Source organism: Pleurodeles waltl, chromosome 6, assembly GCF_031143425.1.
Source record: "Pleurodeles waltl isolate 20211129_DDA chromosome 6, aPleWal1.hap1.20221129, whole genome shotgun sequence".
NCBI classification, from domain to species: Eukaryota; Metazoa; Chordata; class Amphibia; order Caudata; family Salamandridae; genus Pleurodeles; species Pleurodeles waltl.
In genome coordinates, this window is record NC_090445.1 from 1,676,766,297 (window position 1) to 1,676,779,864 (window position 13,568).

General features: G+C 42.3%; 2 protein-coding genes across 5 annotated transcripts in view; one reads left to right on the plus strand and one right to left on the minus strand.

The window, feature by feature from the left end:
* Positions 1-4,084, minus strand: part of SLC2A8 (solute carrier family 2 member 8) — a 90,185-nt gene extending 86,101 nt beyond the window's left edge. For both annotated transcript variants that reach the window (XM_069241690.1, XM_069241689.1), the window contains exon 1: positions 3,801-4,084. In XM_069241690.1, the coding sequence (XP_069097791.1) occupies positions 3,801-3,889 (89 nt within the window). In that variant the 5' untranslated portion in view covers positions 3,890-4,084. The remainder of the gene's footprint in view (positions 1-3,800) is intronic.
* Positions 4,085-4,504: 420 nt separating this feature from the next.
* The window catches only part of FBXW2 (F-box and WD repeat domain containing 2), a 71,122-nt gene continuing 62,058 nt past the window's right edge, over positions 4,505-13,568 (plus strand). The window contains exons 1-2 of one of the 3 annotated variants that reach the window (XM_069241692.1): positions 4,570-4,702; positions 10,635-10,710. The gene's annotated coding sequence lies outside the window, so the exon portion shown is untranslated. Of the gene's footprint in view, positions 4,707-10,634; positions 10,711-13,568 lie in introns of all 3 variants that reach the window. The other 2 variants (XM_069241695.1, XM_069241694.1) reach the window with 2 other exon arrangements.

The following is a 13,568-nucleotide window of genomic DNA, read 5'->3' on the forward strand; positions in this document are numbered from 1 at the left end:
CAATGGGGAGATAAGGCCAGTAAAACCCTGCACTGGTTATGCACCCCCCTGTCGGGGTTGACTACCTTCTCGTATTTACAGTTGAGGGTGGGGGGGGTGGGGGGGGAATGGGTCAAACGTGATGGGACAAGGGCCGATGGCCCAAGTATTGGTTCACTACTATCGGGGTCTGTACTGGGCGGACCCGGCGAGTTCGCAATCGGACCTGTCTCAATTCATACATGATCTATCAGTCCCCAGCTTATCAGCTGCAGACAGAGCTTCCTTGGAGATGGAAGTCTCAGTGGAAGAATTGAAAATAGTGCTGGGACAGTTAAATACTGGGAAGGCCCCTGGACCGAATGGATTTCCACCCGAATATTGGCGTCTGGTATGGCAGCACGCAGGTCAACCCATGCTGGAAATGTTCCAGGACGCTGTAGAGAGGGACACGCTGTCTCAGGATCTTAGGACGGCAGATATTGTAGTAATAACCAAATCGGGTACTGCCAGCCATACTTGTGAAGATTACCAACCCATTTCCTTGTTAAATGCAGAGGTCAAGGTGTAGGCGAAAGTGCTGGCCAACCGGATGGGGAAGGTGATAGGACACCTGGTAGGCTCTGACCAGTAAGGATTTTTGCCAACACAGGCTACAAGACATAATCTGAGGCGCGTGGATAATGCCATTGCTCTGAGTGCGTCAGTAGATGAGCACAGGGCTCTGTTGTCCATTGACTTCCAGAAGGCCTTCGATTCGGTCAGCTGCGCATATATGTTTGCACTCCTGGAGTGGGTAGGCTGCGAACACTGATTTATCAGCTATGTAAAACTCCTATACACAGACCTCAGAGCTAGGGTGCACAAGGGAGGACAGGTCTCGGAATGGTTCCCGGTGGAAAAGGGCACGCAATAAGGTTGCCCCCTATCGCCTCTGCTGTTCGCAATTGTAATAGAGCCCCTGGCTGCGGCAGGACACATTGTATAGAGGATTCCAGTGGGAGACTATGGTGAGAGACAGAATATCGCTAAATGCAGATGATGTCCTTTTATTCCTAGGGGATCTGGAAAGATCAGGACCCAGAGAACTGCAGATACTGGAGATTTTCAGGGACTACTCGGGCCTTCGTATTCATAGGAGAAAATCAATGATCTACCCGATAGATTTGCACCCATCAGTAAGTTATGGGCAGCAGATCTGCCCATTAGACAAGACAGGTTTACATACTTAGGAGTGTATGTTAAGGGGAACGCTGAACATTCCTTTGAGAAAAATTTGGCTCCTCAAATGGAACGGCTTTCCGGAGATATGGGGTTCTGGGGGGCTCTTCCGTTGTCTCCGATGGGACGTTCGACCATCTTGGTGGCATTACCAAGCCTCTTGTATCACCTTCAGAATTGTCCGTTCCCAGTCGCTGTGTCCATTTTTCAGAAGGTGAATGCTCAGTTGCGTGCATTGTGGTGGGGAAGCAAGATCCCGTGCATCTCACTTGATAAATGCTGCAGATTAGGGATCGAAGGGGGACTGGCCACACTGGATGTACGGCTATACTACTGGGCGGCACACCTCACCGTCATCAATAAATGGTGGTACGGAGGGTTCACCGACCCGGCATATGCTTTGGAGGGGGACGAAGATGGGACCACAGGGGATTTTGCACCGCTTGTATGGAGGGGCCACTGGGATGGAACTGCCACCTGCGACTGGGGTGGTGTTTGCAGCGTGGGAGGAGGTACAAAAGGCTATGGGGGTGGGGAGCACAAGCCGACCTTGGAAACGCCACTGTGGCAGGGGTCTTATGTCCAAAAGAAGATGTCATTGAGGAAGGAGTTTGTTACCTGGATCTTGAGGGGATCTCACAACTAAAAGATATACTCCACAGAGGTACACTGAAGTCCTTTCAGGACCTAAAAATAGAATTTGCACTTCACTGCACTCAGTTTTTCAGATACTTACAATTGTGTCATGCATTGACGCCTGTGATACGGACTCTCACTGAGCTGCCAGAGTCTTCGCCTCTGGAGGCCAAACTACTGCTGACCAATATGACAGAACATAAGCTCTCACTGACATACAAAATGCTTCTTGGTGCTCTACCCGATCCTATGGAGAAGGTGTGTAGGGTATGGGAGGCGGATTTGGGGTATTAGAAGACTACGATTGGAGGGAGGCACTGGAGGCACCTAAGGAAGCGGCCGTAGCCTCCCAGTTTAGACACATTCAATTCAAGCTGCTGCATTGCACCTATTATACTAGAGCACAACTACATTGCATGGGCTATATAGCTAGCAATGCTTGTTTGTGATGCGGTACAGGCCTGGACATTTACTACATATGTTCTGCCACTGCTCAGCTCTTTTTAATTTTTGCAGTGGAGTTTTGGTCACTCTGGAGGCGGCGGTGGGCGGGGCCATTCCAAGGGACCCCAGATTGATTCTTTTACTCATTTCCCATGGGCTGGAGGGTACGAGATACCAAAAAATATTGGTGTGGTTGGGCTTAGTACTTGCCAAAAGAGATATTGCAAGGGCTTGGAAGGACCCACAGGCACCTTCGGTTAAGGGACGAGCATGCGGTATGGACTTCTGCATGGGATTGGAAAGACCCCTATATATAGTGCGGGGATGCCCAAAAAAATATACTAAAGTGTGGAATGGTTGGGCAGAGGAGGGGGTGGATGACTGCTAGTGCTGATCCCAGAAAAGCCCTGGACGAATGAAGGTCACAACAGAAACTCCATCAGATGATTTTGTAGTTGTGAAGCGTATTCTCTGCGGAGGGGTAATGGTTTGGCCTTGCAAGCCCTGCACATGTCATCGTATACCACGAAGGCAAGAGACGAACTGATGTTGTATCCTTGTGCTGCTCCATGTCATGTTGACCATTATACTAATAAGGGAGAACAAAGCTATGATGTGTTTGCTACAGAAATGTTAATAAAAAGTATATTAAAAAAAAATTAAAAAAGTTACGTGCAATACCAGGGCAACAAGGGACAGCCTAGTTTGGTACGGAGCCATTGTGGATGCTATTGCACTCTAGAGTCTGTGTTCTTAAACACAAATAAACTATTATCAAGGACTCGCATTTTGTGTTCTTGCTTAGGGGTTGCATGCCATGTCTGACTTTCGAATAACGAATCTCACCAGCAGGGAAATTGCTACTTGTCCCGCCATTTCTCTTCTACCCATGATTTCTCGTTGTAGAGAGCTTCCAAATGGAGTCACACTTGGACGCAAGCAGTCGATCCAACCTATGGCAGTGGAGAGCTGGCTGAGAGGAACAGGGCACGAATAGTGAGGTAAATACTTTAGCCAAATGGGGTACACACAGAACACTACAATTAGAGTGAACGTTGATTCCTTGCCCTGGTTTAACTCAGCAAATCAGTCCCCATTCGTACTAGTCACTGCCTGCAACTTCATTAATGAAAAATTAGCAAGGTGCGTCCAAGAGGCAGGAAAACAATAATCGTATACTCTTGAGTGATTGCGTGACGATCTCGTGTTCGGGCAAGGGATTGGCCACAAATGCATTAGTCTTCTAGCGTATGATTCGTGGCACTTGACGTTGCTGGCGATACTGGGGTAGCCCATGGCTTCCTTCACAGGTTGGCACAAATCACTGTTAGAGTGGGAAAGGTACTAACTGTGCGTCACTCTCGTGGTTTGAAACTACTAGTTCACATTAACTTGCACCAGATTTCTATCGTGGTTTGAAACATAAAATCCCACCACTGGAAACAGTTTTGGGTTGACCACCTATCCTGTATTAAATAGTTTTAAAAAAAAAACATGAAAACATCCAAGGCTAAACTCACTTGAGGTAACGGTCTTCTTGGATATTAACCGGTGTAGAGTCATCTCGCATCCATCGCCCCAGGAGAGGCTGGGAGTCCTCTGGGGCCATTCTGCGTCTAGGAACGAATTGCGGAAGGATTGATTTAGACTGGCTTTAAACAACTTGATAGGGAGTCCTGGAGAAGACCGGTAAAGACCACAGAGTAGCAGCTGCATCCAAGCTCTGGAAATAGTATGGGACCAGCTATCCTTGTACCTCTGGCCACCCCTCCGGTCCGCTCCCAAAAACAGAGCACAGTGGGCTACTGGTCAGCTGATTACATTCTCAGGTGACCATGTCCAACGTTTGCAACTAGTCTTTAGTAAGCTAGGTAGCCATCTTGGAAGGGTGACCTCCAGTATCAAAATCATCCAAGAAGAAAAAACAAACCTACTTGGTTAGAGAAAAACGCTGTTTTGTACTCCTATTTGTGAGTTCGGAAAATCTATTAAGCAAGCGTTAATTTATATTCTCTTCATTTTCTAGTAGTACAAATATAATAGAAGTAGAAATAAACACGCTACATTTACTCAAAGTAGACTTACCATTTTATTGTGTATTAATTATGTATTAGAAATGAACATTGGTCCTTAAAACACTCAATTTTAGCATGGCCGCCCTCTTAGTAACCGGCTTTTTGGGAGGCCGAACGCCACAGATCTGATAGAGCGCCTAATCGTCGATATTGCCTCACTGGCTCTTCGCGTGCCGCTGACAGGAAAGGACGCGGTGGCCGAAGACGATTGCTGAACAGATCGAACCTCAACCGCTCAGGAGGTACGGGGCCGGTAAGAGGAGCGCCGAGAAATCGTGCGCGGCTTGCTCAATCGATCCCCGAAAAGCAGCTCGGCAATCACCCTTGGAGTGAGGAGCGCGCCCCTGGTAGGTACGGAGGGGCCCCGGGAGGGTATAAGTAATGACAGGGGAGGTGCTGGAGGGAGAGGCAGCGCCCCTACCCCAGCGGGATAGGTCGGTTGTCTCGGGGCCCTCGCTGTGGGCCCGGGGATGGCCGGAGGCTCTCCTGGGCAGGGAGAGGCCTGCGGTAGACTCAAGCTTTCCTGGCTCTGACTCTTACAGGCCCCCTGCATATGTGTGGCCCAGCCACGGTTGTTGCTCATCACTTTCTACCGCGACCTCAGCCTGGTCAGTTGCTGCCCCCTTCCCTGCCCGCGTTAGCCTGCTGCCCCACGTCCACCCTGCCCCACCCCGCTGTCACCTGTCAGAGCTGCATGGGATGCTGCCCCCTCTCCTGATATTGAGGCCGCTGTTGAGGAATCCCGCAATTCCTTGCACTCGGTGTTTAAACATACTTACGGTATACCTCTTACGAAAACTTTGGACTACTTTCTTTTTTACCGACTCAGAAAAGTGCAACGAATTTGAAACTTGCATTTGTTTGGATGAGAACTTCTTGGGCATGATAGTTGACCAGTGGTCAGAACGGCCTATGATTGCTCTCCATAAGCGACCCTTGCTAATCAGCAGAAAGGATAGTGACACGCTTTTACATTTTGTTTCCGTTTTGCACCGGATACAAATTGTTGTTGGAACGTTATACACCATATGTCGTCGCAATCCATATATTTATTTTTATATTCGACCTGGATTCAATGACGTTTCGATGTGTGTACTTTCCCGTCTTTTCAAAATACAATTCCCGCCCATCTAGAGAACGTATTGTTCCCCTTAATTCTCGAAAACGCCCAGTTTTTACTTGTGCTGGAAATGGTCATTTCTGGGATCCCATAAATTGGAGTCCGTTGTTGGCTACAGAAAGCGGGTGGAGTCGTGCGGTACAAGGATGAGGGACAGCGTCAGTCATATAAAAAAAAATATTTAAAAAAAAATGTGACCACGGGACGGCAAGGATAAAAGTGATAGAAGGTATGTTCTGACATACGTGGGCAGAAAAAAAGACTGTTTTAAAATGTCTCAGGTGAAGGCACATCCTGCAGAGAGATTTGCACTTCGCAGGGTATAGTAAGGTAACTCTGGTGGTTAATAGACGTGCTGGATAAATCTAGAAAGAGAACCTAATGTAAGGTTTTTTTTTGCCCTTGCATACTAGTACCTTTTATTGAGGTCACCAGTTGTCCATACTAAATTGAGCAGCTCCTACAATTTAAGCTAAAGATACCAACTTAATTTTTAGCTTCAAATTTCAAAATTTTTAAAGTGTTTAATTGATCTTTTTATGTATGTACACCTTATTACTCTCCTAATATTATTTATTTATTTTTAATCAGTCTATGACCCTCAGAGCAAATGTAGAAAACCCCTAAGAGTTCACAGGCTGCAGGTTAGGAAGCACTGTCATAGAGGGTTAATGGGACGTCTCCAATAGACAAAATTTTATGTGCAGAACACAGATTTATACTTTATCGAGAGCTGAGTGGGTTACTGGTTTTGACGCAGAAATCCTTATGACACCTAGAAGTAACAAGTTATAAACCTTTGTAATGTACTTCGTTGAGTAATAAACTGCATCGAGAAGTAGCATGCAAACTGTAAGGCATAAGTGACGCACCTTACTGTTACTTTGTTATTACAATGCCACTAACATGATGAATTTGGCTAGCTCTGGAAGCTTACTAGTAATTGCTATATACATAGGTATCAGTGTACTTGCATATGGCGAAATACACCGGACTATCCTTCAGAGCATGCATATCTGACACACAGCTCAGAAAACTCAAAAATCTACCTGCAAATCAAACTTTAGCTGGAACGCGAGTAAAGTGCAAGCTAAATGTCTCTGTTGCCTTGATGAAATTGTAACCGAGGTATTGAAGCTCCTGCTCAAATAAAAAGAGTGCTAATGACCTTTTGAGCAAGGCATTTCTGTTGGGGCCCAGCAGGAACTGAAAATAAGAGGCTTTCCTCACCAACTGTACGTTGCTTCTCTGAACACAGTAGGTAAAGTGTGGCTACTGCTGACGTTAACCCTGTTTCGACAAATGGCGTCAGGGCAAAGTTGTCACATTTCATTGAGGCTGACCAGGATGGTGAATTCAGCTTGAAAATAGCTGCTGGATCCCGAATTTGAATGGTTTCTCATTTCCAGCAATGGTTTCTGCCCTTTCAGATATATATTATTTTCGCAGGTCGTAAAATTTTCTAGAAAAGTAGACATTACTTTTAAAACTAGAGACACCAGGCCATTATGAACCTTCACTCTTAAAGGTTGATTCTAGCTCTGTGGTTTAACACTTTAAAGTGCTTGCTCAATTGAACCTCTGCCTAGAAACCTAGACCACTGTATAGAAACGGATATTTCTGGCAGGACCTCATCACTCACGTTTCTAGGGCTGTACCCTACACAAAGCCCAATGTATGTTTATGGAAGTGCTACTTTACAACAAGTACAGTAAAGTACTACTATTTTAGGAAGTGACACAGAGATAAGCTACAATGAATTCTCACAATATCTATTGAGAATTTGTATATTTATGAACTTTAAAGGCAATTTTGAAGCATGAGAACATGTGCAGACTGATATGCTTGTATTAGAAACTAAAAGAAAAGCAGGCTAATATTGATTAAAAACTAAAAAGAAAGATCATGACAGAATTGGTAACTTTAAAAAAAAACGTGGTTCCCTTCAGCAAAGGGACCAGCAGGCCTAAAAAAATCATAAAAAATGTTACCAGACCTGCAGATCGAGTAACTTGATTAATCTACTCGACCATAATTGTAATAATGTACTTAACCCATAAACGAGTCTCAAATTGTCTGAACCTAGCAAATATTTTAGTTTGCAGTCACATTTTTTTCATTCTCACAGGAGTGTACCTTCAAATATGTGAGCCCAGCATTTCTGCTGTACAAAAAAAAACTTCTTTGCTCAAGTAGACTAAATGTTTGCTCCATGAATAAAAAGAATGAAGCCCACATGTAGCTTACACATAATCCATTACTTGCCTCTTAGTCTACTAATAGCATTGCTACCATGGCAAGTGTGTTTCTAAGTTTATGTTTAAACTCTCACTTCAATAAATATATTCCTAAAGCATGATGTGGTCGCACACTGTCATTTACAGACTGAAAGTTTCCAGGAAATATCCATAAGCCTTCCCACTAACTTGCAGCTTTACTGATAAAACTATAGAATGTATTAACAATCCGTGCGAATCGGGTTTCAGAAAACATATTTATTCTTTGCACATCACCAAGTAAAGTGTTCTGATTTGTTGCTATCCTAATAAAATATTTTTTTATGGCACAGAAGTACAAACAGTGGGCTTTCACAAGTACTGAAATATATTTTGAAATGTTTGTACAGTTGACTTAGTTATTTTAATGTTGTGTGTTGGGGAGAAAACTGACAAAATCCAGGAACTCTGCAGTCAGAAGGAAACATAATTGTAAGACACACTGCCTTTTTACCTCTGTCTCTCAACACAGAGCAAATGCATGGTTTATTTAAGATCTAAAGGCATCATTATTACTCCTTCACCTTTTGACTGAACAGAACTTCTGTTTTATGTCAACTCGCCAGAAGAGGCAAGTAGGTCCTAAAAATGTCTCAACCTGATAAAATATGACTTGCCATAGCAAGTGGGCTAGTAGATTTTTTGAGGCCCGGAGGCGAATAGCACTAAGTAGTGGCCATACTTTGGATAAAATAAGTAGATAATGTTGTTCTTCTGGATAATTCATTCCTAACCTCAGGCAAAATGCATCCAAAGCTGTTATGTTCTGGTTATATCCACTAATAGAACACTGTCGTTTTAGCTAGTGTTTGTTTAGAGTATTTTGGGTTCTCATTCATTGGCTCACATTCATTTACTATTGTGGGTAGTGTTTTCCTTCCAATTTGCTTATGACTGATACTTATTGTTCAGGCAGCAGTCCTAGATTTGTTTTTATACCAAGCATATCTTTCAAACATAGCAACATCCAACCAGAATGATGTCTTTCTCCCACAAGAAATGTTTTCACCTAGCACACATGCGTCTTTCTATCACAAATAAAGAGCGCACGTACCTCATACCACATCCAACACGTATCTGTTACACTTGTACATAGAATCCTTGCAACATTCATCCAATAACCAAACAGCCAACATTTTGTACAAACGGCAATTGGCCTCTTTACGTAACCACTCCTTCACATATACCACAGCTATGCCCGTCTTCCTGCAGCATAATTTCTACTTTGCATTTGTTAACCTAGTGGCCTCATGGATTACAATACTCCTGAACAATTTAGGCCTTTGAGCGAAAGACAGATTGCCTGGTGGAACTCAAACATAGTATTGTGAAAGTGCAATTCCTTTAACTCAAAAATGCCAGGACTGGTTGAAAGTGGAGGCCCCTGGCAACACTCATGGCACAGATAAGACTAAATGTTTCTGAATAATGTCTTTGTGTATTTCAAAAGATGAACGTGATGGCCAAATGCAGCAGTAACTAGAAGCTCTGTAGGTCAGTTAAGATAGATCCTTTATCTTTATTTAATGTTTATGTATTTGTCCTGGTGAACGTTTGCTAGTACAATAGAGAACTATTGACATTCTTCTCTCCTACTACTTTCCTCTAAGTTTGAAGAAGTAACCTTCATTTCTTTCCCTTTGTCATGACATTTTGTAATACTCTTCATGCACAATAGAGGGAGCTTCACAGCACAGATTTACCTGTAACATAAATATGCTAATGCTAAATTATTCATTGGTGACAGCATGTTTAAATAAATCAAATGTTAGTTTTGTATGAGACGGTTTGTACTCAGCCTTGTCCCCAAGAAAGCAACAGGCTTGTTGCTGAAATCATAATCACTTAGCCGTCAACTAACTAATTTGTGTTTTCAGTTCTTGATACTTGTGGAATCACACATAAAGTTCTAGTTGTGCTATATTTCAGGACCATATTATTGCAGTTCGTAACACAAAAATAACTTTAAACTAGACCCCTTGTTTAATGAGGAGCCTGCACACTTGGCTTAAAAGTATTGTCACATGTACCTTCTCTTTTGATTTTTATGTTGTTTTTTACTGTTGTATTTTAACCTGTATTATCATCTGCATCATTTTGTCTGAAGTCTCACAAAGATGTAGTAGCCTAGTCTGGGAAAAGTAACTGTTGCACCAAAAGTATGAGTAACTGAAATAGAATATGGTGTGGTATTCCAGAGCAGGTGGAATTAGTAGTTGGTGTATTATTCTGAATTAGTAGTTGGTGGATTTTTCGAATTAAGTTTTACACAATAGAGTGTTATCAAACATGGTTTCCAGATTTTCTACTTAAGTACCAGAATATGGTTGGATTCCAAGTTGAATGGGAGGATGACTGAGGTAACTTTAAAGACATTTAGGTGCAAGAGTGTGAACATATCTCTCTTGTCACCAGGTTGCTTATTGGGCTGAAATTAGAACATCTCCCCCCAGAACTTAAGTATAAAAATTAAATCATACCGTACACATTATTAATTATTTTGTCCCCGAATATGTAATAATTATGATTGATAAAATAATTTGATGGAACCACTGTCATTTTCCCTGAAATCTTTGTGACCACATCAGTTTATGTCAGACTTAAGGGACACTTGTTACTTAGTGCCTGCTTAAACAGTCAAATTCATATGTTTAGGAGAGATTTTTCAGGACACATTTTAAAATTACAAGGTATCTGCAGGTAAAGGTGGCAGACATGATTCAGTAAGTATGCAACATTAAAATAAATTTGATATGATAATTATAAAAAGGTACTTTAGGAATACTCCAAATGCTTAGTTATAGGCACAGGTTTTGAATCATGAGATGTATTATGAGAGTATTTGAAACAAAACTAGGAACATGTCTTTGTTATTATCCTAGGTAAACATGAGGTTTGGTGTCAGCTGTTTGAAAGTATAAAGACTAGTGATACATGAAGATTCTGGAATCTTGTGAGGTATGGTGTGAACTGTTCTAAAGACTAATTCAGCTTCTGTATAACACTGATGTTTAGGAGCTATGTTATACACCACTGGTCATAGCTCTAATTTTGTTCATCCTGAATGGGAAAATAATATCTTTCATATTACGAATTTCATGCTGCCAGACCAAATCGTATAGTGGTGGCCTCTTTTAAAGGCTAAAGCAAAGCTCAATTCTGGGTCTAAATATTACCAACAGATATTATCTTGGGATTATTCTATCATCTTTGAAAGGTTCCAGTTCACAGCTGTTTTACAAACGGGACCCGATATCTGATGCCACCATTTATCACGTAGTTGTATTATTAGAATCAAACTGGACATTGTTTGCCATATTATTTTTGCAGAATATTTCTCAGTTCTCTGAAAGGAAAATGCTTAAATTCTGAAACTGGCTTTTGGGCTAAATGTCCAGCACAACAACATGTTGGCCTTAAACTTACTGGACAGGAGAGCTTGGACGAGAAACATCAGGAAGCTTTTTTGTTTGTTATATAGACTATGCCACTACCCTTGATGTTCATAGGAATTACTTTTGGGCCAAATTGTGTGCATGATGGATTTGATTGCACCTTTCTTCAATGTTTGGTTGAACTACACTAACAAGCTTAGGTTGAAGTTGAGCTGTTGAATGAAGGATGACTCGCACTGCAAATTACCTGAATCGAAGGTACGTTTAACTCATTTGTTTTGTCCTTACATTTGTCCGACACCATGATGGTGATGCAAGGGGTAGTCATCTGGTATATGTTGATGATGACCATTTTATCCATGACATAACTGGCCTTACAAATTGGTCTTGTGCGAAACGATAGCAGTATGATCAACCTATAAATACACTTTTCCAAAACTAAGATCTTAACTTCCTTTAAAATAGTCCGCTATTAAGGCTGTAAATAATAAATTAATTCCTGTATAAAATGGTTCTATTGTTTGTCTTAGTAACCTTAATAACATGTTTATTTAATACTTTCATCTTCATTACCTCATTATGTTGTATGTCTCCAAGTGACTCTTCCCTCACTGGTGCCATTAGACGTTTATTGTTCAGTCTATTAACTTTTTTGGTCACATTAGCGTTTTTGAGGACTCTTTGAACGCACTGATTTGCAAGGGAAGTTTTGATGGCAATTTTATATCTCAAAAGTATACTGCAAAACACTCGGGTAAGCTTATTACAGATAATTAGTTTCTCAGTTTGGACATTCTTTCCAATCTGAGTACTTCCCACCTAAAGCAAATTTTAAAAACCTCTGTAAAATGTATTTAAGTGACCTGGCATTGTCTTTATTTTAACTATGTCCAGTTCAGTTATTCCATGAGGAGACAGTCTTGTTGATTCAAAACTTGCAGTAAGGATTAAAATTACTTTTTATTTTAAGAGTTACATTACAAATTATTGTGTGTTCCATTTCTTCAGACTGAAGGTGCATAATCAAAGGTTGAAATTACCTCTCTAGTGCTGACCAGTTTTATGGTAAATTGTGATAACATTTGCTTTCTCTTTTGAAAACATTTTTACATATGGTCTTTATCGAGACTCACTGTAGAATAGTATGAGAGACTACCCCATTTTGTTTTGGAGGTGATTCAAGTGAATCTGTTGGCTGTATTGTACAACCTTTAGGTTCAGTAAAAAGTGTTCAGACTACTTCTGATAAGTAATACTCCATTTATTTTTTAGTTCTTATATTGACTACTTTATACATCATTTTTATATGAAGCATAAGTGTGACTGTGACTCCCATGTTTTTTTAAATGGTGTGTTTGTAAGCCTGTATTGTTGACTTTATATTGCAAATTATTTTAATCTACACTGTAGGGCCCTCATTACGACCTCTGCGGACGGAAAAGCCTGTCTGCGGAAGCCGTGTGTGGTCTGAAAACCACCAGTGTGGTGACCTGACCGCAAGGGCCTTTACGAGTTTCCCACTGGGTTGGTGGGCGAAAAAAGAGTTTCTGCCCACCGGCCCAGCGGGAAACAACCCACAACTTTGATGCCGGCTCATAATAGAGCTAGCGGCAATGTTGCAGTGCGCCCGGTGCCATGCAGACAGTGAAAAGCGCAACAGGACTGGCCATGGAGGCCCCTGTACTGCCCAGGCCAAGTGCAGGGGCCTCCACGGGGCCCCCAGCACCCCATCTCCACCAGCTTTCACATGGTGGTGCAGCCGCCATGTAAAAGTTGGTGAAGAGGGGACTCGTGATGGATGTAGACTGCTGGGACTGCCAGGCTGTTGGCCGGTGAAAAAGTGGCGGTCATAATGTGAAGGCCGGACTGCCGCATTGGTGGCGGTCCGACCGCCACTCGTAATGAGGGCCTAAATGTTATTGGTCATAGGATGTTAAAGCTGCTCACCCCTACTCCCATCCACCTTTGATCCTTGGCACTATTGAGCAACCTTTTCTGTCCCTTGCTCAGAGGATTGCCACCCAGGATGTTGTCAGCTCTGTGATCTGTGGGTCATGCCCCAGACAATTGTGGCTGTCATATATTTGCTGCCTGATTGTTACCTTCTTCCCCATCACTAGCACAGTCAGTCCTGCTGTCTCCATGCGAGTGCTTTGAAAGTCTTGGCCATGTGACCCAACTGAGTGACAGGCTTCAGCAGGATCTAAGATTTCATTACAAGACCGGAGGCTATCATTATGCATAAATCCCTTATTGCTGCCCCAGCATGCAGCCCTTTACAGAACAAACATGCAATAAAGTGAAATATTCCACAGAGGAACCCTGTTACAGCATATATGACCATAGCAACAACCACTTTCCTCTTTTATTAGCTGCTCCCCTACAAATAAGTACTTGATTTTCTATTCTCTGAATATATAA